General features: G+C 37.9%; 2 protein-coding genes across 2 annotated transcripts; one reads left to right on the top strand and one right to left on the bottom strand.

Annotated features, from left to right (window-relative positions):
* The first annotated feature begins 75 nt into the window (after positions 1–75).
* Positions 76–2,772, top strand: LOC107185769 (rRNA 2'-O-methyltransferase fibrillarin). The gene is made up of 5 exons (XM_015573526.1): positions 76–151; positions 648–1,015; positions 1,521–1,694; positions 1,973–2,218; positions 2,300–2,772. The coding sequence occupies exons 1-5, from the start codon at positions 76–78 to the stop codon at positions 2,468–2,470; spliced, it is 1,035 nt and encodes a 344-aa protein (XP_015429012.1). The 3' UTR covers positions 2,471–2,772.
* Positions 2,773–8,710: 5,938 nt separating this feature from the next.
* On the bottom strand, positions 8,711–27,981 carry LOC107185823 (GTP cyclohydrolase 1). Its single transcript, XM_015573589.1, has 5 exons — positions 27,789–27,981; positions 20,339–20,548; positions 14,460–14,625; positions 12,630–12,746; positions 8,711–9,320 (listed from the first exon to the last, which is right to left on the bottom strand). Exons 1-5 carry the CDS (start codon positions 27,961–27,963, stop codon positions 9,191–9,193), a joined length of 798 nt encoding a protein of 265 aa, XP_015429075.1. The 5' UTR covers positions 27,964–27,981; the 3' UTR covers positions 8,711–9,190.

Raw genomic sequence — 27,981 nt, 5'->3', positions numbered from 1 at the left:
GATTCGAACTTATCGATACCAATCATAGTCGATACAACAGCCTAAACCGGAAGACGATATTTGAAAACGTCGCCAATGGTCGCCAACAGCAGCCAACAGTCACCAACTTCCGTAAAAGTTTGGTGGCGTCTGAAATACACGTGCATGGAGAGTTAAAGTTTTAATTGAATTAAGTATACATATTTAGTTGTTTAAAATAAAAAATGGGAAAACCAGGTAATTAATATTCATTCTCCTACTAGGTGTTTTATTTCATTAATAGCAAAATAAAATTGTACGATATTAGTACACGAGTTGCGGTAACCTAATTTGTAAATATACTTCTATGTTTTGTCTTCATATGATGCATATATATTACACGTGTTAATATTTATACATTTATTTAACTATGACCGATTATTTTCTATTTGAATATATATATCATTAAGTCAAAGAAATAGTAATATTCGCTTTTATAGTACTCTTACCGTAATATAATTTTACGTGCGTGAATTTGTCTTTGAAAAAGTGAAAGAAAAAGTGAACAATATATACTTAATAGGTGTCTGAGACCATTAAATATTTATAAAAATTAATCTAGTAAAAAACTGCAATCTTTAAAAATTACTCTTCTATTTATTATTTATTCTATATTTCTTGTATTACAGGATTTTCACCAGGTGGAGGGGGAGGGGGAGGAGGAGGTGGAGGTGGATTTAGAGGTGGTAGAGGAGGAGGTCGCGGTGGTGGTGGAGGAGGAGGATTTAGAGGAGGAAGGGGTGGAGGTGGAGGAGGTAGAGGAGGTGGAGGTGGACGTGGAGGAGGAAGAGGAGGTGGTACCCCACGTGGACGTGGTGGTGGCCGTGGAGGAGGAAGAGGACGTGGAGGTGGTGGTTTCAAAGGTGGCAAAACTGTTGTTATAGAGCCACATCGTCATGAAGGAGTTTTTATAGCTAGAGGAAAAGAGGATGCATTAGTTACTTTGAATTTAGTACCAGGGTCAGAAGTATATGGGGAAAAGAGAATTAGTGTTGAGGTATAATACATTAGTTATTCATATGATCTAATTTATTAACATATTTGCTACTTTTGTATGCTTGGAAGTTAACTGCTACAACTGGAAATATAAGACACTTAAGAAACAATATATTAAGAATACTAAAATTAAGACATTTACAAAAAATAAAATTGGTTAATTTGGCTTGTAAGAAGCTTATACAGAGTGATTATCTTGCTAGAGGTCCCAAAGAGAATAGTCGCCGCATCGTTTTTATTTCACAGATATGCATACACATAGCTGACTCCGCTGTGGTACCCATGGATGGCATAGAGGCCTTTAATGTTGCAGCGTTGACAGACCGGGAGGTTACAACGCTGATGTCGACGGCTATTCCCTGTGGATCCTCTAGCAAGAGAATCACCCTGTATGTCATGTGTAGTAGCAAATGTGTTAAATACATAATATTAGTACAATCAATGTTCATATAAGTGTACATATATAAAGAATATGAAACTGTAACTTTGATTCCTAAACATTACAGGGAGAAAATGGCGAAAAAATCGAATACAGAGTTTGGAATCCATTTAGATCAAAGTTAGCTGCTGCCATACTTGGCGGTGTAGATCAAATTCATATGCCACCGGGAAGCAAAGTGTTATATTTGGGTGCTGCATCTGGAACTACTGTGTCACATGTAGCAGATGTTGTTGGTCCAGTAAGTTCATATAAAATTGTTTCCATAAAATGTATAGAAAAGTATATGGAATTTGTCATGCATACATTAGAGCCAATTCAGTGAATTATTACTAATTTGGTGTCGACGTTATGCTACAGCAATTACATACTCGTTTTTCCATTGAGTAAGATATCTAATGTTTTACTTGAAAAAGGCGTGCGTACAAATATTGATACTTTATTTCGATTAATTTATCCTATACAGTGCATAGAGTATAGAGTGCAAGTTGTAAATATGTATATATTTTCTTTTCTCAGGAGGGACTTGTTTATGCCGTGGAGTTTTCACACAGATCAGGCAGAGATCTTATAAATGTTGCCAAGAAACGGACAAATATTATTCCAATAATAGAAGATGCAAGGCATCCTCATAAGTATAGAATGCTTGTTGGAATGGTGGATACAATATTTGCCGATGTCGCACAGCCCGATCAAGCCAGAATAGTAGCTCTGAATGCCCAATACTTCCTCAAAAATGGAGGTCATTTCGTTATTTCTATTAAGGCAAGTGTATACATAAATAGTTCTAAGATAAACACTAACTTTTATACAACATTATACTGAAGTATTCTCGTTTTTTTTTAGGCAAGTTGTATAGACTCCACAGCTCAACCTGAAGCAGTATTTGCTGCCGAAGTGAAAAAACTTATCGCTGACAAATTGAAACCCCAGGAACAAATCACGTTAGAACCATATGAAAGAGATCATGCCGTAGTAGTCGGTGCTTTCAGGCCGCCACCTAAAAAGGCTACTTAAAATATGTATATATGTATCATCTAATTATTAAGATCAGTTTGATTAACCATCATCATTTAGAATGTATGCAATATCTTTTGATCGATTGACTGCAAGTAATGTTCTCAAATATTTTTGCGAGGCTTACGTACGAGAAGATGAAAATAGTTTTGTAATATAATGTAAAGTTAGATAAATATGATGCAGGTATTTCAGACGTTTTTCTACAAATGAAATTCAGTTCACTATTGTACCTGTATAGTCGGTACATCGAAAGGAACGTATATGTACGATTGTTTAATATAAAGTTTATATTTTAAATATTTCAAATGATCATCTCACTTACACTTTCATATAAATAAAAAAAAAATTTAATAACATATGCAGCGTGTTTAATTGTACAACTTTAAAGAATATACCCTTTCCATGGTTCAATATTATTTGCATGCTCTGAAAGCTTGAAAACAACAGACAGTCACTGTAATATTCATACATCTGTATGTAGTTTCATACAGCCTTGTCAAAATGAAATTTCAAAATCACGTGTAAATTAACCAAAAGGAGTCAGGCGTTTTGTAACTGCTTTTCAGTATGATCCCGTTACATTAACATTAAATCAAAATGCCGCGCTCGTTGAATTCATCCAAAAGCGGTAAGAAAGTTGCAACATCGATGAACTTAGTAAAACGGTTATTAACCACGATTGTCACTATTATTTACAGCGACGGACGAAGGTCGAAAATCATCGAAATTGTTTAAATTTAAACAGTCGATCAGCGCGATACGGTGCAAATCCACATTAGACAAAGATGTCGAGGATCGTTTAATGGGAGGCGCGGATACACCGGACGGAGCGAAAAGGAATTTAAGTGTGACAGCAGAAAGAAGCGAACAAGCAGCCTCTGCCGCGATACAGGAACAAGATGCCCCTAATTTACAACCCGAGAAGCATGAAAGACCTCCAGTTACCACCGGACCATGTTGTTCTTGTATCGGGCAGGTACCAGGAGCAATTGGGTACACATTTTTTCCTTTTGTATCTGGAACGTAGAAAATCATTTATACGTTCCTGGATTATTCGAATCAATGAGAAATTGATTATTTCAATCGCAGAGATAAAAACGTGGAAGAAATGATCGACTATGTGCACCGGAACTTAGAAGAAGCCGGTAAAGCATTGGCCACCTTAAGCGAGAACTTTGAACACGACTCAAAGGTTGAGCCCTGCACGCAAGTAGAACCATCATAAAATTGGGACGACTTGGGGAAGTGTATAGCGAGGGTACAACAATTAAAGACGATCCATAAAATTATTCGTACTCTATCAAACGAGGTGTAAGATATGAAATACAAACAAAAGTTGCAGTTTTTCAAATTACTCACATTTTTTTAGAACGATTTTACTGTGCTCAAGGTGAATTTATCGTGTAACGTTAACCACGGCGAACGAAATTCTAATTGGTTTATTGTTTGTCCCTGCTACGTCTGTTTGTTCCCGGGAACGTCGTTCTTCTAAAAGCTGATGTTCGTCGACATACTCGGCCGAATACAACAGTGGACCGCTTTGGTGGATAAGAAGCTAGAGGACTGCAAAAAGGCTCTCGAGGCTCTGGCGAAAGAGTTGCTCGCCCGAATGTGTGAAATCGAGAATCTGAAGAAACAGTTGGCGGATTGCGAGGCGGAACTCGATGCAAGTTCTCTCATTTAACCCTCGGATGGCGATGCCTAGGTCTATTTTGACCGAAGTTATCAACGATCTTGCGTTAATCCTCGATTCAAGTCGAAAGTTATTCATATGAGATCCGATAAGAAAAAGTCGTGGCATGTATTTAGGAAGGTACTTAGGGTCCAATAAGACTCTGGCACCGTTATCTACGTATACGACCGCTGAAAACGCGCAGGGACCGAGAGTTAAAATCGACTTAAATACCACTGTTGTAAAAATATGAAATTATTTATATTCGATTAATATTGTCACAGAAACCACAGGTGGCCGCGCAGACTCAAATTGAGCAACGCGTGGAAGAACGGACAGTCGAAGCAGTACAGAAAGAACAGGAACCTGTTGCTCTTTCCATTGCTTCTGAACAAATTACTGGTCCTCCTCCTCCTCCTCCTCCTCCTCGTCCCCCTCCTCTCTCTGATACTACTCCAATTTCGGTAGAAGAACCGAGGATCGTGGAGATCGTTTGCACGGACGCGGCTATTCAGTCGATGATGAAAGATAAAGACAGAATGAGACGAGAGATAGAGGTACGATCGGGACAGTTTTCGGTTTTTTCGTTTCTGAAACCTTCATTTCCGCCACGAGACATAAATTATAAATGGCCGAATTGGACAGCTCGAAGCGGAAATAGCGCGGCTGAAAAAAGAAAATCAGCGTATCATAAAGGAACGGGCCGATTATGAGAATGCGATACAACGAGCGTTGTTGCGAGGCGTTTCCTGTTTGAACGTCGAAGCGTTGAGGGTGTTGCGTTCCCCGCCAATTCCGTGTTGCACCCCTTGCGCTACCTGTCCTGCTGGTACCATGTTAGTATACAAACAAACATTTGCCCATTCTTTCAGTTGGTAAAGAACATCAATTCTCTGGTATAATATTTCATTGTAAGAACATATTCTAAATGACTTTCAGAAGTATCTGCACATTTTAAAACTAAATTTAAGATTTTCAGAAGGAAAACATACAGGGTGGAGCACGTAACTGGAATCACTTCGATACTGCATACCTGATGATTTTTTTGAAAAATGATTTCAGATAAAAATTATATGGTTGTGAGGGGGGCATAATTTGACGTGATTAGTTTTTTTGTATACGGAGCCTCTGTCACGTTGATCGGTATCAGTCCGAAGTCGATTCTCTGACTCATCGAAGTTTCACTCGCAGGGAGCCAGCCCTGTGCAAGAAGGAAGTATCAAACGGGCCGTTCCGAGGTTGTGTCACCCAACGGAACGGGAACGGTAAAGGCTCGACTCGCGATCCGAACGCGGTGAAACGGCCTTGTGGCAGCGCGTGCTGTCCCAACGGAAGGAACCGGAAGACCGCGTCCAGCAACAGCATGGTCTTCCTTCTTCATCAAGGTGACGCGGAGAACATCTGCGCCTCGAACGACACGCCGAAGCCGCGGGTTTGCGGTCAGCCGTTTATGAAGAAGATCGAGATACCACCGTGTCCCAGATTTTGATCCGTTTTCGGTCGCTCCTTCCGTTCGAAGGATCGTTAAGCCTTTCGGCTGTAAAGAACCTTTTAAAAAGGTCGGTGGTAAAACCTTTCAAAAAGGTTCGACTGTAAAAAAAAATGTTTCGAGACAAGTTGATTTTCTGAGAGGGACCCGCGAACTATATTTGCGACGTCCCGGTGGTGGGCAAGATACAGGGAACTCGTAAAATTTCTTTCGGTGACCGCAGACAAACAATAAAATTGGGCACCGGCGAACGGGGCTTGGATAGTCTGATACGGTCCAGCGTTGAGGACAGCTTAGATCTCATCAGTTAATGTGTTCTTGGGGGCGTAATTTTACGAGTTTTTTTTATGTATTATCCGACACGGTGCCGCTATGTATAAAATAATATCGTCTGATTGTTAATATCTACTGCCTCTACACTGTGAGATCTCGGGAGAATCGTGAAAACAATAATACGTACTGTGTCTGTTATTGAATCAGTATCACCAGTCAGTATTACGAATTACAAAAATGTGAACCACTTCATACGTCCAGAGTGAAAAATAAATAATTGTTACGATCTATTCCGATCTAATATATACGTCTTCATAGTGTAATTCTTAATGTAACTTGAATGATTTCAGAAATGAAAATAAAAAAACTGTTAAGATCTCTTGTAATGTCACATTCGCGTCATATCTATCTCCTCTAATCGCAATTGTTAATGATACCATCATACTGGATCCACATTTTCAGGAATACGTCATCGTGATGAACTTTTACGCACGACGGTAACATATGTGTGTACATATGTGCTACGGTGTGCGCGTAATAAAAAGAACATGATATTGAAAGTATAAATATAACTTTATATAACATCGTCAGAAAAATATTAAACATTTCGATCTCATAAATAACATTAAGATTTCGTTTCATTGTTTAATGTTACAAAATAGAATCGCAGGCTACATCAAAGGTCGCGTAACAAACACCGTCCTAATCTTATACGCGGGCACCTTGGACCGCGTTCACCGTACTCATGCGTTCTCAGAAGTTCAATGAATGCGCAACATATTCAAAAAGTTCGTCATTTTGAACAGCGGCTTAAGTAATACCTTAGGCTCGTTGGAATGTATTACGCATCCACTGATCTCCTTCAGTCGATTTGTAAAAAGTAAAAGGTTGACCGGCAATTCGACACATTTTTGTAGGCGGTGTAATACACTAATAATTTTAACCCTCTGAGGTCCAAGTTACTTCCGGTTGCTTAAAAAACTATATATGTGTTTTACCTATACCATATACATATGTTTTAATATTTTCGTATTTCAAATAATACATTGATTTGTTAAAGATACTGTATTATTCTAAACATTCGTTTCGTTTCAAAAATTTCTGTTTTATTCAGATCCGAATAACACTATCAGTTCGTCTGTCTCTATAATTCGTTCTTTTGTAAGTTAATCTACAGGAACCTGATTTTGCATAAACATCTGTCATTTATTATCGACAGTGTTTAGTATAATTATTTAACAAAATGAACGTAAACCCAAGTGATGGGAAGTGTAGTATAATTGGACCGGAAAGAGTTAAATGCAAGATATGTAAAGTGTCTCCAAGTACTGACATTATCCTTTCATGTTGTCAACGTTTAAATACGTGTGTAAAAATAACTAATGAACTTTCACGGTACGCGCGGCAATCATTTGTCACATGTCATTGTCATTCAGTGGAATGAATTAGACGCAGCAATTATGTTAACACGACGCGATTACACGAGCGCCTAGATTATTTGTCAAATTATATATTACAACGTACGTACGGCAATGAATTTTTTAAAACAGTTAGTTTTAAACGCTATGTGACGCACGATGTATGGCTGGAACATCGCGCATCGGAACTACCACTTTCACCGTAAAATATCTCACGCGATTCTTTCTAACACGCTAAGAACATAAATATATCTTCCGTTCGAATCATTTAACTAAATAATACAAGTAGGAAGAGATAAAGTAATGAGAAATGAAAAGGGTTCACCACAAATTCATTAAGCGTTTCGCGTTGTAAAACGTATGGCTGGAACGTTTCACAAACCAGAAACGGGTAACGTAATTGTTTCTTTAGAATGAGTAGTCTGCCTCCACAAATAAACAGTGTTGCTACAGCGAATAACACGACCTAGAAACTGTCTAAAATCGAAAAAAAAATTTATTTATTACGACTAGACTGCGGATTTTATGCATTTATAGACTCTAGAGCTCTGGGAAATACAATCAAAGACAAAACTTTCATCGAACGCAACGATTTTCTGTTTTATTCTTAACTCAATAAGATACTAGAAATTCCTACTTTTGTTCTTGTTTTCAAGAATGATTTTATAAAATTTTATTTTGCATAAGAATCCGCAGTCTAATTATCAGGATTCTGTGTAACGTTAATTCAAGTCGCGTTTAACAGTTTGAGAGTCTAAAATGGGATTTATTTTGAAATCCCATATTAATTATCCTGTATTTTTGACTTTCTTGTACAGTCAACAGTTTCTTAGTTGCATTATTCACTGTACTACACTCTCACGTTTCTCGGCCAGCCCGATGCATCGTCGCGAACGCTTTTCAGTTCGAAAAACTGTTAATATAGAATCTAAAATACGTATTGTCTTAAGAGGTCGCTCGCTGAAAGCGTTTCGAAGTGCGCGCGTTCGCCTCGACGCCGGCCGAGAATCGGACTCACCGGAGAATTTCCTAATTGCCTTCGTCTCGTTCGCGGAAACGCGGGCTGCCCGTACGAAACTACGCGACGAAATATGTTTATCTCCGAATATATTGACAACGTTACGAAAAATGTATTCCCAAGGTATACATACAACAACAATCGAAAACGGTCATAACTACAGCTGGTCCAGCAGCGCGCGGGTAACGTCACCAATATATGCGCGAGCAGCGTCCGATTCGTAATATCGATCAATCAAGAATACGCGATTGTTCCATCGGGCACCTCGCGTTATCTGCACTCGTTTCGTGAAACGATTCGCAGGTTCGAACCGCTCCGTTGAATAAAAAAAAAAAGGTGTGCAATTCACCATTTTTCTCACGCTGGAGGATACCTATCGATAATTGGTCGAACATACGTAAAGTTTCCGCAATTACACTACCATATACATATTGTCTCTGTGTCATTCGATCAGCAGTTTAAGAGCGTCCTATCAGAGACGTCCTTAGACAAACGTCGTCCAACCTTGTCACTCGCTCGGAAAATAGTCATCAAGACTATACGAGTCGTCGAATAGAATTACATATTACTTAGGATCTTTTTTTTTTGTTCGTTTTTTGTTGTTGTTTCTCATAACATTGGCGTGTATCCAGCAATCCTCTTACGAAATAACCAAAGGGAACGTTTGTAAGTAAGCTCGCCACCGAAGTCAACTTCCTTTTGGACACGCTTTTTTGTTTTTGAGGTAGCAGCGGGGCGAAACGTTGGGGCGGGGGGCAAGAATCGTGTCGGGGCCATTTTGGTTACGTGGTCCCTCGGCCAATGGTAACGACATCGTTGAAGAGAAGAGCCTGTGTACATGCGGCATTTACTTGTTGTGGACCAGATTCAGGAATTCCTCGCGGGTCTTTGGATCGTCACGGAACACACCCAGCATCGTCGACGTGACCGTTTTGCTGTTGATTTTCTGCACTCCCCTCATCACCATACACATATGTCTGCAAACAATTTGCATTTTTTTTTCTCGTCATTTTATGAACGTATCTTTCCACGTTTTCGCTAGTATTTTATAAAAATGTGCGATCATCGTGAACAAAAGTACCATTTCTATTACTGGAACCTAGAGCTAGAGTGTCTTAAGTCACACTTTTCAAACTTTAGAGGAGAATAAATCAAAGGTGCCGAAATCTTGTAACTTTGGAATCGTTCGGTAAGGTTTCAACGGGAAATAATCGTTACCTTTGAATTATTGAATGGATTTAAGACAAGTCTCGATACGTAGAAGTGTAAAGAGTGAAAAATTTGATATGGGAAATATATAAAATGTCATTTTTTGTAAAAAGTGGACTTAATACATTCTGGTTCTGGGGTCCAGATTTAGGAATTCGAACTTAGAATGCTGTCTGGTATTTTATATGAGCACTAGTCCCAGGAATAGGTGTTTCATCGCTTCATGAATCCGATCAGTATTAATATTCTTAACCGGAAGCTATGTAATACTACTGTTATGCTCCATTTTGTAGGCCATTGTTAAAAGAAAGTTTAATAGACTTCCAGAAGTGAAAGAGAGATCCAGATAAAAACCGAACTTATGAAAAACCTACAGCCGTTAATTTTCAGGCTTCCAGGTGTAAGGTGTATACTTTTGGAAGAACTAATCCAACGTTTCGTCATTGGCACAGCATGGACACTTTACACCCGAATGCTTCGACAGCAACAACTGTGGGACACCAGAAAGTTTCAAATCTCAGGTCACAGAAACCTTAACGCTTTCAGCACAGGACAGTTTTTTGGGCTTCTACTCGACGAACGGGAATATTTTTTCCGTATGTTTTTGCCATAAGGTCTGCGCCGTCTTAAAACATCATTCGCCCGTGGGGTTCACTCAGTTTTCATACGACATCATTCATGCTGAAAGCGTTAATCCGTATCCGGTACAACGACGAGGAAATTAAAACGAACTGTAAACGTGTTCAACCTAAAACATACCAAATCGAATTGATCAGTGTCCAAGAAACGCACACGAAATGTACACGTTACCTAACTATGAATAAAACATTACTTTGAACAAAGACACTCGTTCACTTGCCTTTTCCATAGGTATTATCTAATGATTTACACACCTCTGTATAATTAATCGGGTTTCGCCGTTAGGATCGGCAACGTTATTATTAATTATCCCCGCGTGTTGTCGATACAAATTATTACAATTTTTTTTTCCACGATGCATATGTCAATAGTATAAACCATTAGCGTGTTTTTTATTTTCTGTCTTTCTTTACGATTCCAGGCTAACGTGAAGATATACTGTTATCTGATCCACGAGAGTCGAAGATCACGGTAATTATCGTGTACTGCGTATGTTCCCCTCGATTGAACGGGTACGGTCGCGGGTCGTCGACGGTGAAGAAAATGATTAGCATTAAGGACGCGTTTGCGTTAATTGATCTCGTTTATCGGTGCCCGCATTTTTGTCCGGTTTTTAAGGCGTCGTCCAGAGACCGCCCAAGGACTCCGTCGTCGCTCCTCTACTTCCCCCGGGCGAACCTGTTCTCCGATTGTGGTTCGCAGTCTTTGATGCACGAAGTCCAGTATCACAGATCGCGATTAGAGAACAATTATATACGACATGTTACGGTACTTGATTTATCGGGGCGGGGTTAATTAATATTAATAGGATTCGTCGAGTGACGGTAACATTCACACCCTCTCCGGCGAGGTTGTCGATTGACATGTTAATGATTCCGTGCCGTTTTCTAAATCGTACGACATCGAGAATGTAATTTTGTTGTCTCTAATTTGTATCCCCGTGAATAATTAATCAGGATCTGGCAATTCTGTGATGAATGTTGGTGGACGATATCATTATAACATCACATTCAGGGACATGCAGATGCTCTAATTAGCCGTTTGACGTTTCAAGGTATTCTTGATGACGTGTTGATTGACTAATGAAGTGAATTGTAATATGTAATATTTAATTGTAGGCAATAGATCCTGTCTGAAAATGTATATATTTACACACTACGTTCGATAGTTACGAAGACTGTTCTATTGAAGATCGTTCCTATACTATTTCTGTTTGATAGACGTCCATTTTTATTTTACTTTGAGACATCGTCTTTTGTGATAAATTCTAGTATTTGTTACTCAAACAGGTTGTAAAGAGACTAAACGTTTCCCCTCCCCCCCAAAAAAACAATTTTGAAACCCACGTTACTAAATGTATTAATGAGAAATCCACTATTAAACATTATATAAACTGTACACCAACACTTACTAAATTTATGATTTTCTCTACAATAAATGTATTAATGAGAAATCAAATAAATTTGATTTTTTCTACAGTCATTACATCATTTTGAAAAAATATTTCCAATGCTCAGCAATTTGTTTTCTTTTTCTACAATTAATGTTGTGTAATGCATTCCAAATTCAACCCCGTGTATCACAACTTTCATCGAATTCTGATATTACAGAATACACCCGACAAGTTTCACACATATACAAATCGTTTTGTATTCTCACGGGCCACCAACGGCATGGAACACGTCAGTTTCGGTCATCTAACGCGAACGCGTACCGCCTGCATTCTAGAACCCGTTAACATTAGAATTATTAAGCGTTCATACACTCGTGACTAAAGAATGCAACATTCCCTGGTAAGAGAATGCACTTTAATTCTTTGCCGAGAGATAGCACCTTATTAGCACAAGGTCGCATTCTTACATGCGATTAGTCCTTGCGAAAACTATTGCTCAAGTGGCGAGCGCGTTGAAACGAAACCGAGGGAGGCGCGAAATCGCGACGCTTGATAGGCGATTTCGGTTACATGCTCGTGATCTTTAAAAAAAACACATTCGTCACACAGCGAATCGAAATCCCTCTCTATAGGACCGTTTCAGACTGGACAGTTGATAGCTTACCATTCGATACCCATATTTTCTACAATCTTTTTTTAAGTCGTCATTGGAAAGTTTGAGCTTGGAGGTCTCTCAGGCATCAGCTAGGAGCCAAGTGTCCAATTTAAAATGCCCCTGTAACGCGTTTATTGCTCATATTTTCGCCTGATCATTGTAAAAGAGGATTCAGCCAGAACGATAGTCTGGTATAAAAATTATTCTGTAAAGAGATGATTAGTTTTTTGTAGCAATAAGAGTTCGAAAGTCCACTCTTGGATTCTCAAAGAATCTTCTTTGGACGATCACTCGTCTTTTTATGAACTTCTTGCGTTTTATGAACGCTTTTACGAATGGTTTTATGAACGGATAATGAAGAGTGCACCTGTTAAATATAAGGATACCTACACTCCTTCGACGACAACCGCTACCCCCGCTGGTTGCACAGCTTTGGTCACTGCCACCGCGATCTGCTTAGTGAGCCGTTCTTGCACCTGTAGACGCCGGCTATAGATCTCCACGATTCTGCGCAGAAAAAATCACATGAACTGATGATAATTTGTGGTTGTTTCGTTAAGAAGATGTTTACCGAAGAAAATATTATAAACAGAATTTTGATCAAGAACATCTCAAACGAAATATGAATAGATCGCAGATTTTACGCGGTTTACAGCACTATAAGCATAAAAAGCAAAATAAAGTAGACATTTTCAATGAAGGTCGACGAAACTTTTATTGTGTTTTTAATTTAATAAGTTCTTTAATACTTGCATGAATAATGGCATATTTCTGTATCTTTTAAAGATTTTAACAATTATAACTTGTGGACAATTAATTCTTTTGTAATTGATTTTTAAGCACAAGTGATTATGTTACAGATTTCAAAACAGATATCTCTTATTTTTATGCTCGCTGCATGAAATATAAGTGCTCCTTAGAATAACCGATTGCTATTGCCGGAAAAATCAGAATACCTATTGCATTTCTATACTTATGCAATTTTGCCGATAATAATAAGTTAAATGAATTTCAATGTAATTTCAGTCGTTCGAATTTGCAGAAGGTAGTTCGGTTATCGTTTGGAACTTGCCACGAATCCCAGAAAATTTGACGGTATCCCAGAATTTCGTAGGCCACTTCCATCATTTACAATGGAGTCATGCTGGTTTTTAACGACTTGGAAACGATGGTTTAACAAGTGAAACAGACACACTCGCCGATCGAACAGCGTGGTTACGTGAAAGTGCTCGGCGTGCCTACGATCGGTAAGTACCGTCGTCGTATTCTTTTCTTCCCGCAATAATATTCCTTTTAATCAAGGCCGTGACCACTACCGATGCAATTTGTTATCTGGACGTTGTGAAATCCCAACATATCAGCACGTCCACGCTACTGGACACGGCTCACGGCCGTTATAGCGAAATTTTATTCTAGCTTGAATATAACAGAATCACAAAAAAGGGGGGGAATTATACGACAAAGCCGATATCCTTTACCGAAAACACTACGAGGTCCAAAGTCTGGCAAAACTTTATCGAAGTTTTTACTGTATATCGTGCTTTACGCACTCGTCTTCGTTACCCCAGAGAATCTCGAAATTGTATCGGAAATGTAATTCTGCCTTCCCGTTTGATCCTTCCCGAATGAAATTTCGGAAAAATATCCACATTGAAGTTAATTCGCGAGATTATTGAAAAAATAGTAATGGATTACTGACTTGTATATGCAATTCGACATTTTCTTTCCATCTTTGCTTGTTCGAGTATAAGGATATTCGGGAAATTTAGGGATATTCTACACTTAATAGGATAATAACATAGCAATATTGATGATTAAAGGTAAAAATTGAAGAAGAGATGCGTGAGCAGTTCAATCAAAGGATTTAGGTATACCTGATTCGACGTTTTCATTGCATTTTGCACATTTGCAAATTTAGCAACCTTTTACGCTTGATAGGATAATAACGTGGTAATACGACGATTAAATGTAAAAATCGAAGAATAACTTGATGGTGGATGCGTGCACGATGACAGTTCAATCGAAGGATTTAAGTGATCGGCGTATAACAGCCGATAGCAATTAATTTCTATTACGTCGCGGGCGGATATACATACAAGCTCGTTTTAATACGTGAACCATTCGGTTGAGATCGTCGGGGCTTAATTGCACCGCCGCCGTCTCGGGACACGAGTGTTAATCCGGTCTCTGGTGTAATAAAGCAAATTCCTCTTCCATTACCTGGCTAATTTGCTGAGCCCGAGGATCTTCTTGCAAGGCAGGTAACCGATCGAGACTTTTCCATAAAACGGGACTAAATGGTGCTCGCACATGGAGAACATTTCGATGTCCTTCACCACGACCATCTCGTCGTGGTCCTCGTCGAACACCGCGTCGTTTATCACATCTGAAAATAAGTTATAAGTTACTATATGACGAATAGAAAGATAAACAATAATACAGGAATTATGTGTTCTCTTCTGTAGAGAATCTTTTCTAAGAGTACACTGTAATTGGGTACGACTGTTGGGAATTTAACTCGAAATGGCGATTTTGAATTGTGCAGGAAATATAAATAAGAATTATTTGGCACAACATATAATATTTAATAGAGAAACAATCTTACTATTAAATTATACTTATTAGATTACAGTAATTGTAACGGACACACATTGTTCTCGGGTTTACTCCTTCGGATCTACTTGAATTTGGATGGTATTCAATTCAATTGGGATTTTACTGAATTTATAAATGGAAACATAATTTCGTAAGTACTTAATAGTTATTATTGTATTAAATTGATGTCAAAGTTCGTCCCATTGTTGGATCAGTTCTTTAGCCAGAAACCTTAGAACTTCTATGAGCGCGGTTTTATGCAGCTACCGGAGAGATGGAGAAAGGTCATCGAACAGAACAGCGTATACTATATTGATTAAATGTAATTTTTAGTGAATAAAATTTTTCTTCAATTTTTGTCAAATGGGACGAACTTTTGCATCACCCCCATATTTTAGTATTCGATTGTTTATAATTAAAACAGATATTGTGTATTTTATGTTCACCCAAATCTTTACCAACATCACTATAAGCAGACGTATCGTGTGTTCACTTTCTAGAAAACATATTTCTTATACTCTTTTATCCCTGTACCAAAAAGTGACGGAATATGTAATAACATATAACGTACCAAACATGTAAGAAACGGTAACACAACTACTTAAATAAGAAAAATTTTCAAAACAAAAATTCAAAATGTTACAAGATCCCACAAAAATCTCAGCTCCTAAAAAATGTGTAGGTATGTCTCGACACCTACTCACGATTCCTTTAAAAATGTCATAATTGGTCTACAAAAAAAAACAGTGATAGGAATATCTCTCGTCCAGTAAAAGCGTACAGGAATAGCTGAGCATTGTCGTTTAAATTGTTCCGCGAAAGAACATCCTGTGGCACGTGGGTTAAGGTCCTCGCGATCCTGTCTGTGATTTACTCGATATTGACCTACTTACTATAGCGTCGATACTAGTGGTGGTGCGTAGGTACGAATCGGTGGTTGTTAGGTGTTGGCGGGTAGGTATAATGGGAGGGTGCTCTCCACGGTTTCCACGGCAACCTTAACAAGAAACACCTTCACAATGACCGACAATGATGAAACGAAAGCTCGCCCCGCGTTAACCAACTGTATTTTTCCATACGTAACAGAACCAGCATCGCGATAAAGAATGACCCACCGGTATATTCGATATCCCTTTCCACCCTTCTGGCTTACGTCATGATATGTTTCAGATTTCTGTTGTAATAATGTATTTATCTGGTACGCAGAATTATTTATGACGTCACACCGTTTACAAAAGGTCTTCAATTATTTAAATATTATTTATTTATTACCATTTCCGCAATAAAATTGATAAAATGTAGTTTAATTCTATCTAGATCTAATTTTCAATGAAACTTGCAACTGAACTTCATAGAATGTAATTTATCGGTGTTTAATTATGCTTTCTATTATAGAGATTCACATCAATGGTTAAGGTACAATTACCATCCATTTTAGGACCTATATTGATTAGATCTTTTTTACTCTAGTCGGTGAATACTATGAAATCCTTAAAGTCTTAGACTCTTTTTTCGAACATCCTGTGTATAAACTATTTCCCACTTTCTACGAACCTCGAATTCGCCTCTGATGTTGTAGTCGCGTGTTATGAAGCATCCTGTATACGCTTCGGAACAGATTAGACCTCTTTTACACCTAAACAGTCTGGGCAATTTCCTCTCCTCTATTTACCACGTTCCTGAACGCGATGCTCAAAGCGAGCAGTTTAATTTTTCGATTCGATGGCTTCACACGCGATCGCCCTTCCATTGGGATTCGATTAACTCTTTCAATTCGGCGTATCGTCGATTGGACAGACTTTTCTATTTCACACCATGTGCTCGGTGAAAGTAATCGCCGCCGACATATACTGTTTTCGTCGTTTCGTTCGAGCAGAATTAGGCTTTTAACGCGTTCAATCGCCTCCTAATTACGGGGGTCAGGTCTTCGTCAAAGAGAAAAGAGTCGCTTTTATAGATCGTCGAGGTGTCTACAGGGTTCTCCATAAGTATCATACCATCTAGAATTCTTTTTTAATGGTCGACATGTTATTGCATAGAAGATCAGGAATATTTTTCACAAAAGAATTTATTTATTCTTCGTACAAATGCTTGTTTGTACTGAGAACAAGTGTGTACGCACCGTCTTGGTAAACAAGCCACATTAAATCTTATTTTTTTATATATATTTCCTACGCTCTTTTTTCTTCTTTATATGTTCAGTAATCCTCATATTCCATGATTCGAATAAATATTTTTATAATTTCTGTACGTACTCTGTTTCAGTATTGTCTCAGATTCGTCTACCAAATGCACATCTGCAAATCTCTTCAGTCAAACTCATAATTTGTACAAACATAATACATAAACCTTGTTTATAACTATTAAAGCACACATATTACCCTGTATCAAACTAAATATCCATTTTTCAAGAAATTAAAAGCCTGTGTGCTGTTTCAGTAACATTCACCCTCGCCTCCCAGCAGCCTCCGCCATATTGAAAAGCAAGATGGCGGTCAGACATCTCGAATCTAAACTACAGACTCCTCTCGATTATTGTCAGGGTCTGAAGCATTTCCCCCTATGTGATTATTGTCCCGGCGCAAACCCGAGTTTGGGACGATAATCGAGAGGAGTCTGTACATATGTCACCGATTCATCGAATAAACATGGTAAATTATTTAAAAAATAATTATTTACGAATAAGAAATAAAGTTATCGAAAAAGCGCGATATTTTTGTTGATCTTCCAGTATTATTGGAATATCTCGGGGCCCCGCACTTTTGGCGGGCGGTTACGAACATTTCCAGCGGGAATTCGGCCAAGCTTATCGACAGGGGGACGTGAAAGGCAAAGAGAGACGACCATCAGGAAGGGAATGGTTTCACAGCAATAGCTACGTAGGGTGGTTAGGAGGAGAGAGGTGGGCGCCGGGCTTTCTCTAGGAAAGTGCTCCGAACTCGTTTCAGATTCACTGGGTCGAGTCGGGGCACCGTTAACCGGGCTTATCTCGAGGGCAGTTCCGCCGTGGCACACGGGGTGGTGATGGGGGAGGTTAAGTCGAAGTGAATTAAAGTCCCCCTCACGCCACCTGTAGCTGCTGCTCGACGTATTTCTCGTGCAGACAGGGGTCGTGCCATTTATTACAGGCTACTTAAAGCGATTGCGGATAAAAGGGATCGCGTTAACTCCGAACCCCTGCACATAAAAATCCTGCATCTCATAACTGGTACAGAGGATCTCTTGTACTTAACGAAACGAATCAGTGTCTGAGAGAAGTGAGTTCGAAAGACAGTGTGTTTGAGCACGGCAGTCATCTTTGTTTCTGGTTACAGGAATTAGGAAAAGAAAAAGATCGACGACAGTACAGGAAGCTTACTTGGTCAAGACAGAGTGGCCTGGGAATCAAAAGGGTTGGGGTGAGATTCTTTGATCTGATACCTAATTGGCTGAGTTCTTGTTCTCCTAGATCGAACAGTTGATACGATTTAGCGATCTGTTTCAGATATCTTTATTATTTATTTAAAATTTCAGGCATCTGATAGTGTATTGTTTCATCTTTGTATCGTGAAATCTGAAATTTTCAGACGGTCCAGATAGTTAGGACACAGTTGGGGAATAGTAACGGAAGAAGCGAGGACGGTCGAATCATTAGCGATCCCCGTGCTACCCGTTGACGATGGTATTTTATTACGCGAGCTCGTAATTACTTCAGAACAGTGGCTGTTATACTTTGTCCACGTGAAATGGAAGGAAAAGGTGAAAGGTATTCTTCTCGGGCCGCTCCGCGTCCCTGAGACCCATTTATATCGTGGAGCTTCGCGTTCTCTTTTTTCCAATCGTACTTAAGTCTTCCTCTTTCTCTCCGCGTGACGGATCCACGAGCTGGTTGGAGTAGAAAGAACGAAAAGTGCGGCACTTCCCTCGAGTGGGTCTATTCCTGGTTTCATATTTCATCTGTCTTATCCCCGAGGAGAATTCGATTGATTCGAAATTCGATTCCCCGATTTTTAATTCCGGATTCGCTGGAGGCATTGGATTCGCTCGTTTAGTTTTTTGCGGTTATACATTATGTTTTGACTCGAGTTCTTGGGAAATCTGATAACTGGACAGTGGATTGCTATGCATTTACAGATTTACTTAACAACTTTAACGACGAATTAATTAACATACAGAAATCGATATATTAACAATGCAGATGCTCAGGTAAATGTGTTTACGAATTTACTACAATTTATTCATGAAGTCTTGCTTGTCGACCAAACAGAAAGGACTAATCTTCTGAAAAAGAAAAAAATGTTCTGTGACAATTCTTCTTCGCATTTAACAAATTACGTTCTGCTTTATACAGGTAAGTTACAGTAAAATCATGAACACATTTTTCCGAATATATGCATCGTCAATTTATCGCTTTCTGTCGTTGTTAAATTAATGGTTGTTACGTTACTTTGTAACACACGACAAAAACATACACTTTTATCTACGAAATAGTTTGCATTTCATTTTCATTTCAACTTCCAACTTATCGCCCTATGAACCTTCCTTTACATCTGTTTTCTTTTTACAATTTTCCAGTATATACCCAGTAATGCTTTCCTAATTTCTTAGAACTTAAATGTCTCATTAATATTTTAGTTCTTTTCCTCTCTTTTCTATTCAAGCCTTGTTTTTTTCAAAATAATGTATAAGAGTGTAAATTTTGTATATATCCACCGTCTAACAATAATAATTGCTACACTGTAGAATAGTTACATTTCTAAAATATACAATTGTACAAAACATAATAAAATAAAAAAGTTTAACTGTGACTAATATCGTTTATATACCAGTTTTAAAGTATCTAATATCTTAATCGATCAAATAAATATATCATTGTATCTAATAATATTTGGAAATTGAAATTATCAAAGTCGTCCATAGGAAATATTTACTTTTGTTTCAAATTAATACATACGAAATTTACTAAATAAGTTACCAGTTACGAAGATCTGTAACAATACGGAATTGCAACCGATTTTTCGGTATTAAGCAATAATCAATGACTCATAATTATATGTAATTACGTGATACGAGCATATCTCCCTTTATATAAGACAACACTGTCAGTATATTGCGTTACGAGTGACAAGATCTGTCAAACTATTTTCTTTTTCTTCGCTAGACCTCTTCCGAGTCAGTACATTTTCGCAATATCGAGTCATTCGATTTAATACCGAACGGTTTATATAAAGTACAATTTATTTTTTAACAAACGTCTATTCCATTAACTCATGAAGCATTATTATAACACACACCTACACGATTCAAAGAACAATTCAGTGTACTCTAAGAAAAGTAAGTTCCTGGCATCGAATGGGGATTCAATACTAAAATTGTAATTGATTCAGTGTTTCAATAGCTTGTTTGTAATTCTTGTTTTCGTGAGTTACTCCAGAAAATATTTGTATTACCATAAACGTCCACAGCTTCAGGACAGGAAAGATAGTTTCCCGTTCGTAAAGAGAAAAATCCAAGAAACGACTTACCCTCGAGACTCTGATCGTAACCCTTCGTGAAGAAAAGCATAGCTTTCGCGGCACGTTCCGGGGTTTTCAGTAGACCCTGCCGATCTGGATCTTCGCCGAGTGAGCTCAAAAGTAGCCTGTAACTCCGTGACATTTCCGGAAGCAACGCTTCGCGTGTGGGCGGCCTGTGATCCAGTTCCAAATCGTGATGGAACGTGCATTTTTCATGACCTGTAAAACAGCAAAAGACAATCTAACATTTTCTTATATTTTCACAGAATCTTTTAGAGTCACTGATCTCCATTGACTGTTCCTTTTTTTTCACGCTGAATCGTATTTTAGGAAAATTTCACTCCAATGATTTTGGATTCATTGCCATGAATTTCTAAATTTATGTTTTTTGCATTGATACAGATTATATTTACATACTGATCTAATAAGGTTTGGATTCATAGTGGACATATAATTGCAAATTATTTTCTCCGTATTTAATCAAACTTACGAGAATTATTGCTTCGATACGATCTATCGATCACTACCAGAGTTGGGCAAAATGTAATCTAATTACAAAATCCAAATCACAATGTAATTGCGGAACAATTACAATTACATTGTAATTAACTATTCTAAATTTACAATAAAAATTACGATGTAATTGTAAAAGTACAATGTAATTGTAATTGTGATTTGGATTTTGTAATTAGATTACATTTTGCCCAATTCTGATCATTACGATATACATCTAAACGATTCATTTTTCCGGGACCATTCAGTTTGTAATGAATTATATGTATATCGTCAATAAAAACATTGTACCCATTATAAAGTGTATCGAAACAGGTTTTTTCGGAAATTAATCAAATTCTATAGAATTATTGCCTCGAAAAGACATTTCATTTATCGCAATACAATTGGAAATTTGTGTCTTCTGGTGTAAAGTTCAAGAAGTTTATTGCTCCCTCATAAATTTTAGTATCGGTTCAGTTTATGTATTATTTTAGGTAATTAATGCTTCAAGATTTCAGTTACGACACGTTCACGGACTAATCGTTTTCGCGTCAATTCCGTTTTTTTTTAGAGGGGTTATTGAACGAATAAGATCTCTCGCTCGTAACAATACTTTTGTAACATCAAAAATACGTTATTTTTAAGTTGAAAAAGAACCCGCTTGTGAAACCCGTTCCAAGTTTTCAATTCTATTCGTGGCAGAAGATGTATAAACATCAATAACGTTATTATCGCTCGCTTTGACCCGCGATGACTGACGTTTCGCGACAACAGATCGGTCTCGCGTGCGGTAACGAGAAATCAGCTTTCCTTTTTTAATTATACAAAACCCCTCTGGTAACGTCGACAAGTCTGAGATAACGTGGTCTTATCTTCCATCAAGTCTTCCTGAACACAAACGAAGTACATTTCCTTAAGATTAAGAAGATGAAGGCTAAAAAATGTCATGGTTGCACTCCGAATTCGCGTTAGATTAATGGTTTATCAATATCATTGTATTCTGCTATTATTAGATGTAACTACCGACAAGTATTCTACGATTTTATTGACCCATTTCGATATTTTGTCTGACCCATTAACGTTCTCATTTCTTTCACTTTACTATGATCTCCTAGTTTCTTAAAAACTAATTGGACTTTCGGTTCTTCAACAATTTGTCTACGAGGAAAATATGAAAAACTTGTTATAAAATTGTTTAATGTTTTTCCACGTTATATAAAATGCGATACATCAATTGAGATTCGCAGCAGACATTATTTATATTAGATGTATGCAAAAGTAATGGTCGTCGTAGTTAATAAAGAATTCATAAACGCAGGTATGTACTTTCTAATCGATATCCAAAGTAGTCTTTTTTTCCCAATACAATATTAATACTGTTGCATACTTCGGTTAAATAACCGAGGAACACAGTAAGTAATTCATTAAGAATTCTCGAGACCAGTTTTGTTTCTGTTATTTTTCTTTTTGCTCAAAATGTTCGTCACACACCACTCTACAGGTCTCCCCCTTACTTTCTTGATTAGATATTAAAAATACATAAATCAAAGATAATTAACATAAGATATAGGTGAATATTGCAAAACAAATTCTGCTTTTATCAAATATACTGTCTTAGAAATTGAAGTGTCGGATATACGTGACTTTTGCTGGCGAACGTGTTAACGTAATGCCTTAATTGAGCATCGCGGTAACAATCGATCGATGAAATCTCGTACGAAGCATCGAGCAACGATCGCAATCATTCTTGAGTGTAACATGATGCGTTCAGTGTTGTCTAAAACAGGCGATAATCGCTTAATACTTGCAGTATATCGATTAATAATTATTTGCAAAATATTTGTAAGGAAATGGCAACTTTTATAGAATAATCTCATTTCATCCTTAACGTGTCGACGGTCACAGTTTTAGTATTGTAATAATATCATAATAAAATACATTTGTTAAGAAATGCCTACGCGTTGATTTGAGCAATCCTCATTTTAATTATTACTTTACTGCTAATTTCAGTGACTTTTCATGACAAGTTTGACCTCGAAAAGCTGTTACCTCTATTTGACCAAATTATTTACCAAAATGCGAATTTTATTTCAAAGTTAAGAAAAATTGATTACAAAAAGATAGTAAAAGTTATAACAAGGAGAATATATAAATAGAAATTGCATAAAAGTTTAGACACCTAATTGTTATTTCAGAAGTTTGTGTAGGTATATGTAAGTCACTGTGTATTTACGAGATGCTGAGATATTAAATGTTTCTTCGTGTAATACTAATGTCTCCGGTTCACCGGTGACCACCATCGCAGTCAAAGTGTTTAATCATATTCCATTTGCGTTTTTCTCGTTAACCAGCATAAACCGTATCGATGATTATGAAAGTGGTGCAAGTCGAAAAGCAGATAAAAAAATTAATTTTTCTTTTATTTTGTATTACATCGATTTTATGAAAGAATTTTCGAAATGCAAAATGTACGACTTACACCATTTCCACAATCACCGCCATGGAACAAAAAAGAGGATCCTGGATCACCGATCGTAGGAACTTCAATGCATACTTATATAATAATCAATTTCGCGGTTTCTCATAAAAACGAGTGATTCATTTTTGCTTATATATTCACTTGTGTCGATATCTTAATCACCCTTTTACTGGAAAAAAGAAAAAAAATCAATCGATCCGGCGAACATGCACTGTCCTTGAGGAACATTACGTATGCATTGCAAGATACTCATTGACCTCTCTGTAGTTCTGCTAGACATGGACACGAAACAGACATTGTCTTGTTAGTACGACAATATTCCTTTGAATCACTGAAACAATATCAGGAAAAAACGTTAATTTTTACAGTTAATCAATTAAAAATGACGAAATGGGTACTTTTTAAAAATTTTGTATTCGTTATTCGAAGCTCTTTACCCGGAAAATGAATTTGCCCGCCTCTATTGCTTGGAAAGCTGTACAGAATGCGTATAACTTTAAGGTACCGTAGACCGCACAAAATAGTTATCGAAATACTATACAACAATCCAACAATAATCCACGACAAACACCAAGAGAAACGGGGTTTCAATAACCGTTGAGGAAACCACTTACGTGTAGTTACAGTTTCAATTCGTGAGAACGACATTTCATATGCACCAGGCTAATATTTGCGAAGTAAACATTAAAGAATCATTATTTCACGTCTATTACACTTTCGTTTCACGCGGTCGATGGGCTTGCGCCTGTTGTCGAACTTGTTGGATAACGATTAAAGACTGCGCGGCGAACGCCCGAAGATCTTCATCTTTATTCTGGAAATAATTTATCGCTTGTATAACGCTCGATCAGAGAGCGTGGCTCACGGACGGCCCAATCTGGAGCGGTATTAACGGTGGGAACGGCTGACGGGGGGCGACTTCTGTATAGACTTATTCCGCGGAGGCGTGAAGGATCCAAGGCAGGCTTTGGAACTGATGTATTCACGACGGAAAACTAAGTTATACCATCGCTTGCTAATGAACCGTATCGCGTAATTCGATCGAGTAGACGACGTTCACGTTGCGCACACTTGATCGAGAATTTCTGTTCCACGAGTTTTTAACGATTACCGATCGATTGTTGGAAAATCGATTAGTGCTCGCAATGAGAAATTACGGGGACGGTAATCTTGTGTGTGACTTATGAGTCTCGGAGGATCTAATTGTATGTGCACATTTTGAAAGAATTATTCATGCGCGTGTTCGAAATGGAAAACATCGTTGCATATGTATTCAAGAGATGGTGTGTCTAAGAATCCACTAGATTTGTAGGAAATATTGGAAAATTTAATAGATGCTTCCTTTATATTTTACAATAGAACGTTGATTATCGAAAATTCCTAAATACAGAACGAGAGGACATAGATGATATTGTTTCATCGATTTTTATTGATACACACAGGGTGGTCCTCCTAACGGGACCACCTCAATTACTCGTAAATTATTGACTGTATGAAAGAATAGGTTAAACAAAAGTTGCATGGTATCAATTTTTTTATTATGTTACATTTTTATCATTGATAAAGAAATATGGTTCAAAATATGTCATGTTTCGTTTCATTTTAATCGGAAGAATTTCGGCAATATATTTCAAGCAATTTACTACTGCTCACTTCAGACGGTAAGTATGTGATATAATAGTTTGTATGCAGTATTTCATACTTTATTGAAATTCGGAAAGAAATTTTGGATATTTCATTTAAAAAATTAAAGGTGACCGTTAGATTTTAATAAAAATGAAACATAGTAAAAAACATATTATTGCATTATATGTTACCCTTGACACCATGCAAGTTTTGTTTAAAATATTTTTTTTAATCACCCTGTATATGAAATTGTGAATCTCCTAGACAGTTTACCCAAAAAACCGTTTATCAAATGGTCACCGTTCTTTTTCAGTTATTCTAATATGATTTAAAAAAGTACGAGAGAAATCTTTGAATTCTGGAGCTGTTTTGCTTCGATCCTTCGAGACAAAACTGATGCGATCAAACGGAAATATGCTCTGGAGAAATCGAAATTAATTGTTTAAAAAAATTTAATCCACGGATAAGACAAGACTCGTGAGTTGAAAACATTTTCCTCCCTTCGAAGAAAACGTCACACAAATCATAATTAGTCTAGAGCGGGCTGCTAGAAAAGTTAAAAAGTTATTAACTAGTTTACTAGTTAATTAAATTTCATTTCCTTTAAAACACGCTTGAACCACTGTCCGTAGACACGCGTCCGTAAAGGGTTGAACTTGCTGAACATGAAGAACTAATTTCAAAGATGGCGGACTCCATCCTACCAGAGGCACTCAAAAGAATTGCACGATTAAGCGGAAAGAACTCTATATATCGTTGATAATCGATCAATGGGGGATAACTAATTAAATTACGAAATGCCAGTCGACAAAGGAAAAGGAATGAACGTGATGATTCATCATTGTTCGATCGAGAAGGACGCGTCCACAACGGTGTCCGTTCTCGAGAGTCGGCTCGATGACGCGACAGGTGCACACCAGAATTTTTCCTTTCTTTCCGCCCCGAAATACGAAAACAAAACAAAACAAAAAAGAAGATACAAGAAAAAAAAGGCGTTCTCCCATAGAAAGTCGATAGTCATGCTACGACGATTGTACATTCGTAACGTTACAGTTACGCGTTACGCACAACCATAACTGTACCCGAACAGTTCCCAGGCTTTTTATCATTTTGAGATCAACGGTTCAGATTGACCCGGAAACGAGAACTATGGCGGAGTGCTCTCCAAATCTTTTTCACGGGCCGCGATCTTGATCAATGATAGCAACGCTGCACGAAATTAAATTAAAAAGTCGGTCGAATGCGTGTACGGCGTGTATGCGACTTTCTGTCTCTCCCTTTCTCTCTCTCTCTCTCTCTCTCTCTCTCTCTCTCTCTCTCTCTCTCTCTCTCTTTCTGTATCTATCTCGCGTGTTTCGCTCGTAGGAACAATGAGACAGCAACGAATAAAGCGAGCGGAACTTTATTGTAATGTTGAACCTGTAAATGATTACAAATTTCACACAAATTAACATAGTTTTGTTAAAGTGCACGATTTTTAAATACGCCATTGTGTCAAAATATTTGATCGTTCGTTGAAAATCATTTAAAAGAAAATCAAAATATGATATTGTTAGTATTCTATAATTGGAAATCTCAGACAATTCGTATTTTTTTTATTGGAAAGGTCGAGTTCATTTTTGTAGCAAATGGTTAAACGGTTTTTAGCGGTAGTAAACAGCAGTAGGTACACATGTGTATTCAAAATATACTTAAACAATTGCATTAAAACAAATAGTGTACATATGTCTATCTTTTAATGAGAAAGTACTGTCTCCTGTGTGACCGTGTTCCCTATTGTGTTTGTCACCTGCTGTTTACTTCTATTGCAATACCAATGACAAATTATTTATCTTAAAAGTATGTAGTGATAATAATAACACACTAACACTTAAACTATTACACAACACTTTAAAATTGAAATGTTTATCACAGTACAACGAAATCGAGTTGTAAATGTCGAAGCACTTTAAAAATACTAACTGATGCAATTTGATTAGTAACTCTGTCTCGTACCGCTAAACAGGTTTGTCTGATTGTGTACAACAACGAAAACTAATAACTGATAAACCAAATGTCATATCGCACTGTGCGAATACCCACGATCGATGGAAAGAGGTATGTAGTACAATATCAGTGGGTGTTCATTATTTCGACTTTGACACTGACACTCGTTAGAACTTCGTGCCTTAATGAACATCACAGCCGGAAATTCGAATCAATACAACACACCTCGTCTTTTAACACAAAAATCGAATACTAGAAAAATGAATGAACGTCACAAGCGAAAATTCTACTCAATCCAACACACCTCGTTTTTTTACACGAAAATGAAATACTAGAAAAACTACACGTATCCACAAAACAGCCACTATTCAATGAAAAGGTCGGCGGTGAACTGATCGCAAGAACGGAGGGGTTAACAGTAAAGAACGAAACCCCCGAATAATGTAAACAACACCTCAATAGTAGCGATAACCTTGAAATGAATTTTCGAGGTACATTTCACCAGTGTTGAACCCAAATCTCGACCATTACAGTTCCCAACAAAGGAGTCATACACCTCCTAAAGCCGCGTACTCACCAAGCGAGCGAGCATTCTCACTCAGTGCTCGTTTGGTGTGTACCGCTGAATGATCCGATTCGTGTCGGTACATCAAAAGAAGGACGTGTTCGTCTCGCTTGTGCTCGCTCGCTTAGTGAGTACGCGACTTAACACCCCTCACAGCCATGCAATAATTAAGTACTACCCCCAACCGTATTTACCTTTGCACCATTTTTTCTCCCTAAACACGCAAGAAAATTGCTTCCCCCCGTACACCATCGAGATCCCGCACAAAACGATGCGAAATGATCAAGCAAGTTCACTATCAGCGATACCTGGGGTTGTGGATGTACGCGGTGTCCTGGGCGTTCCCGGCACATCCAAGTTGCTCTCCTCGACGTTCTCCGTCCAGGAGACGGTCCTCAACGGACCTGGCTTCTTAATCACCATGGCACGGTCATCATCGCCGTCGTAATAGCTCTTCTCCTTGATCTTCGTGATCCCGTTCATGGCTGGCCGGCTCCAAAC

Source organism: Dufourea novaeangliae, unplaced genomic scaffold, assembly GCF_001272555.1.
Source record: "Dufourea novaeangliae isolate 0120121106 unplaced genomic scaffold, ASM127255v1 scaffold56, whole genome shotgun sequence".
In the NCBI taxonomy this organism is placed as follows: Eukaryota; Metazoa; Arthropoda; class Insecta; order Hymenoptera; family Halictidae; genus Dufourea; species Dufourea novaeangliae.
This window is presented reverse-complemented; position numbering and strand designations above follow the sequence as displayed.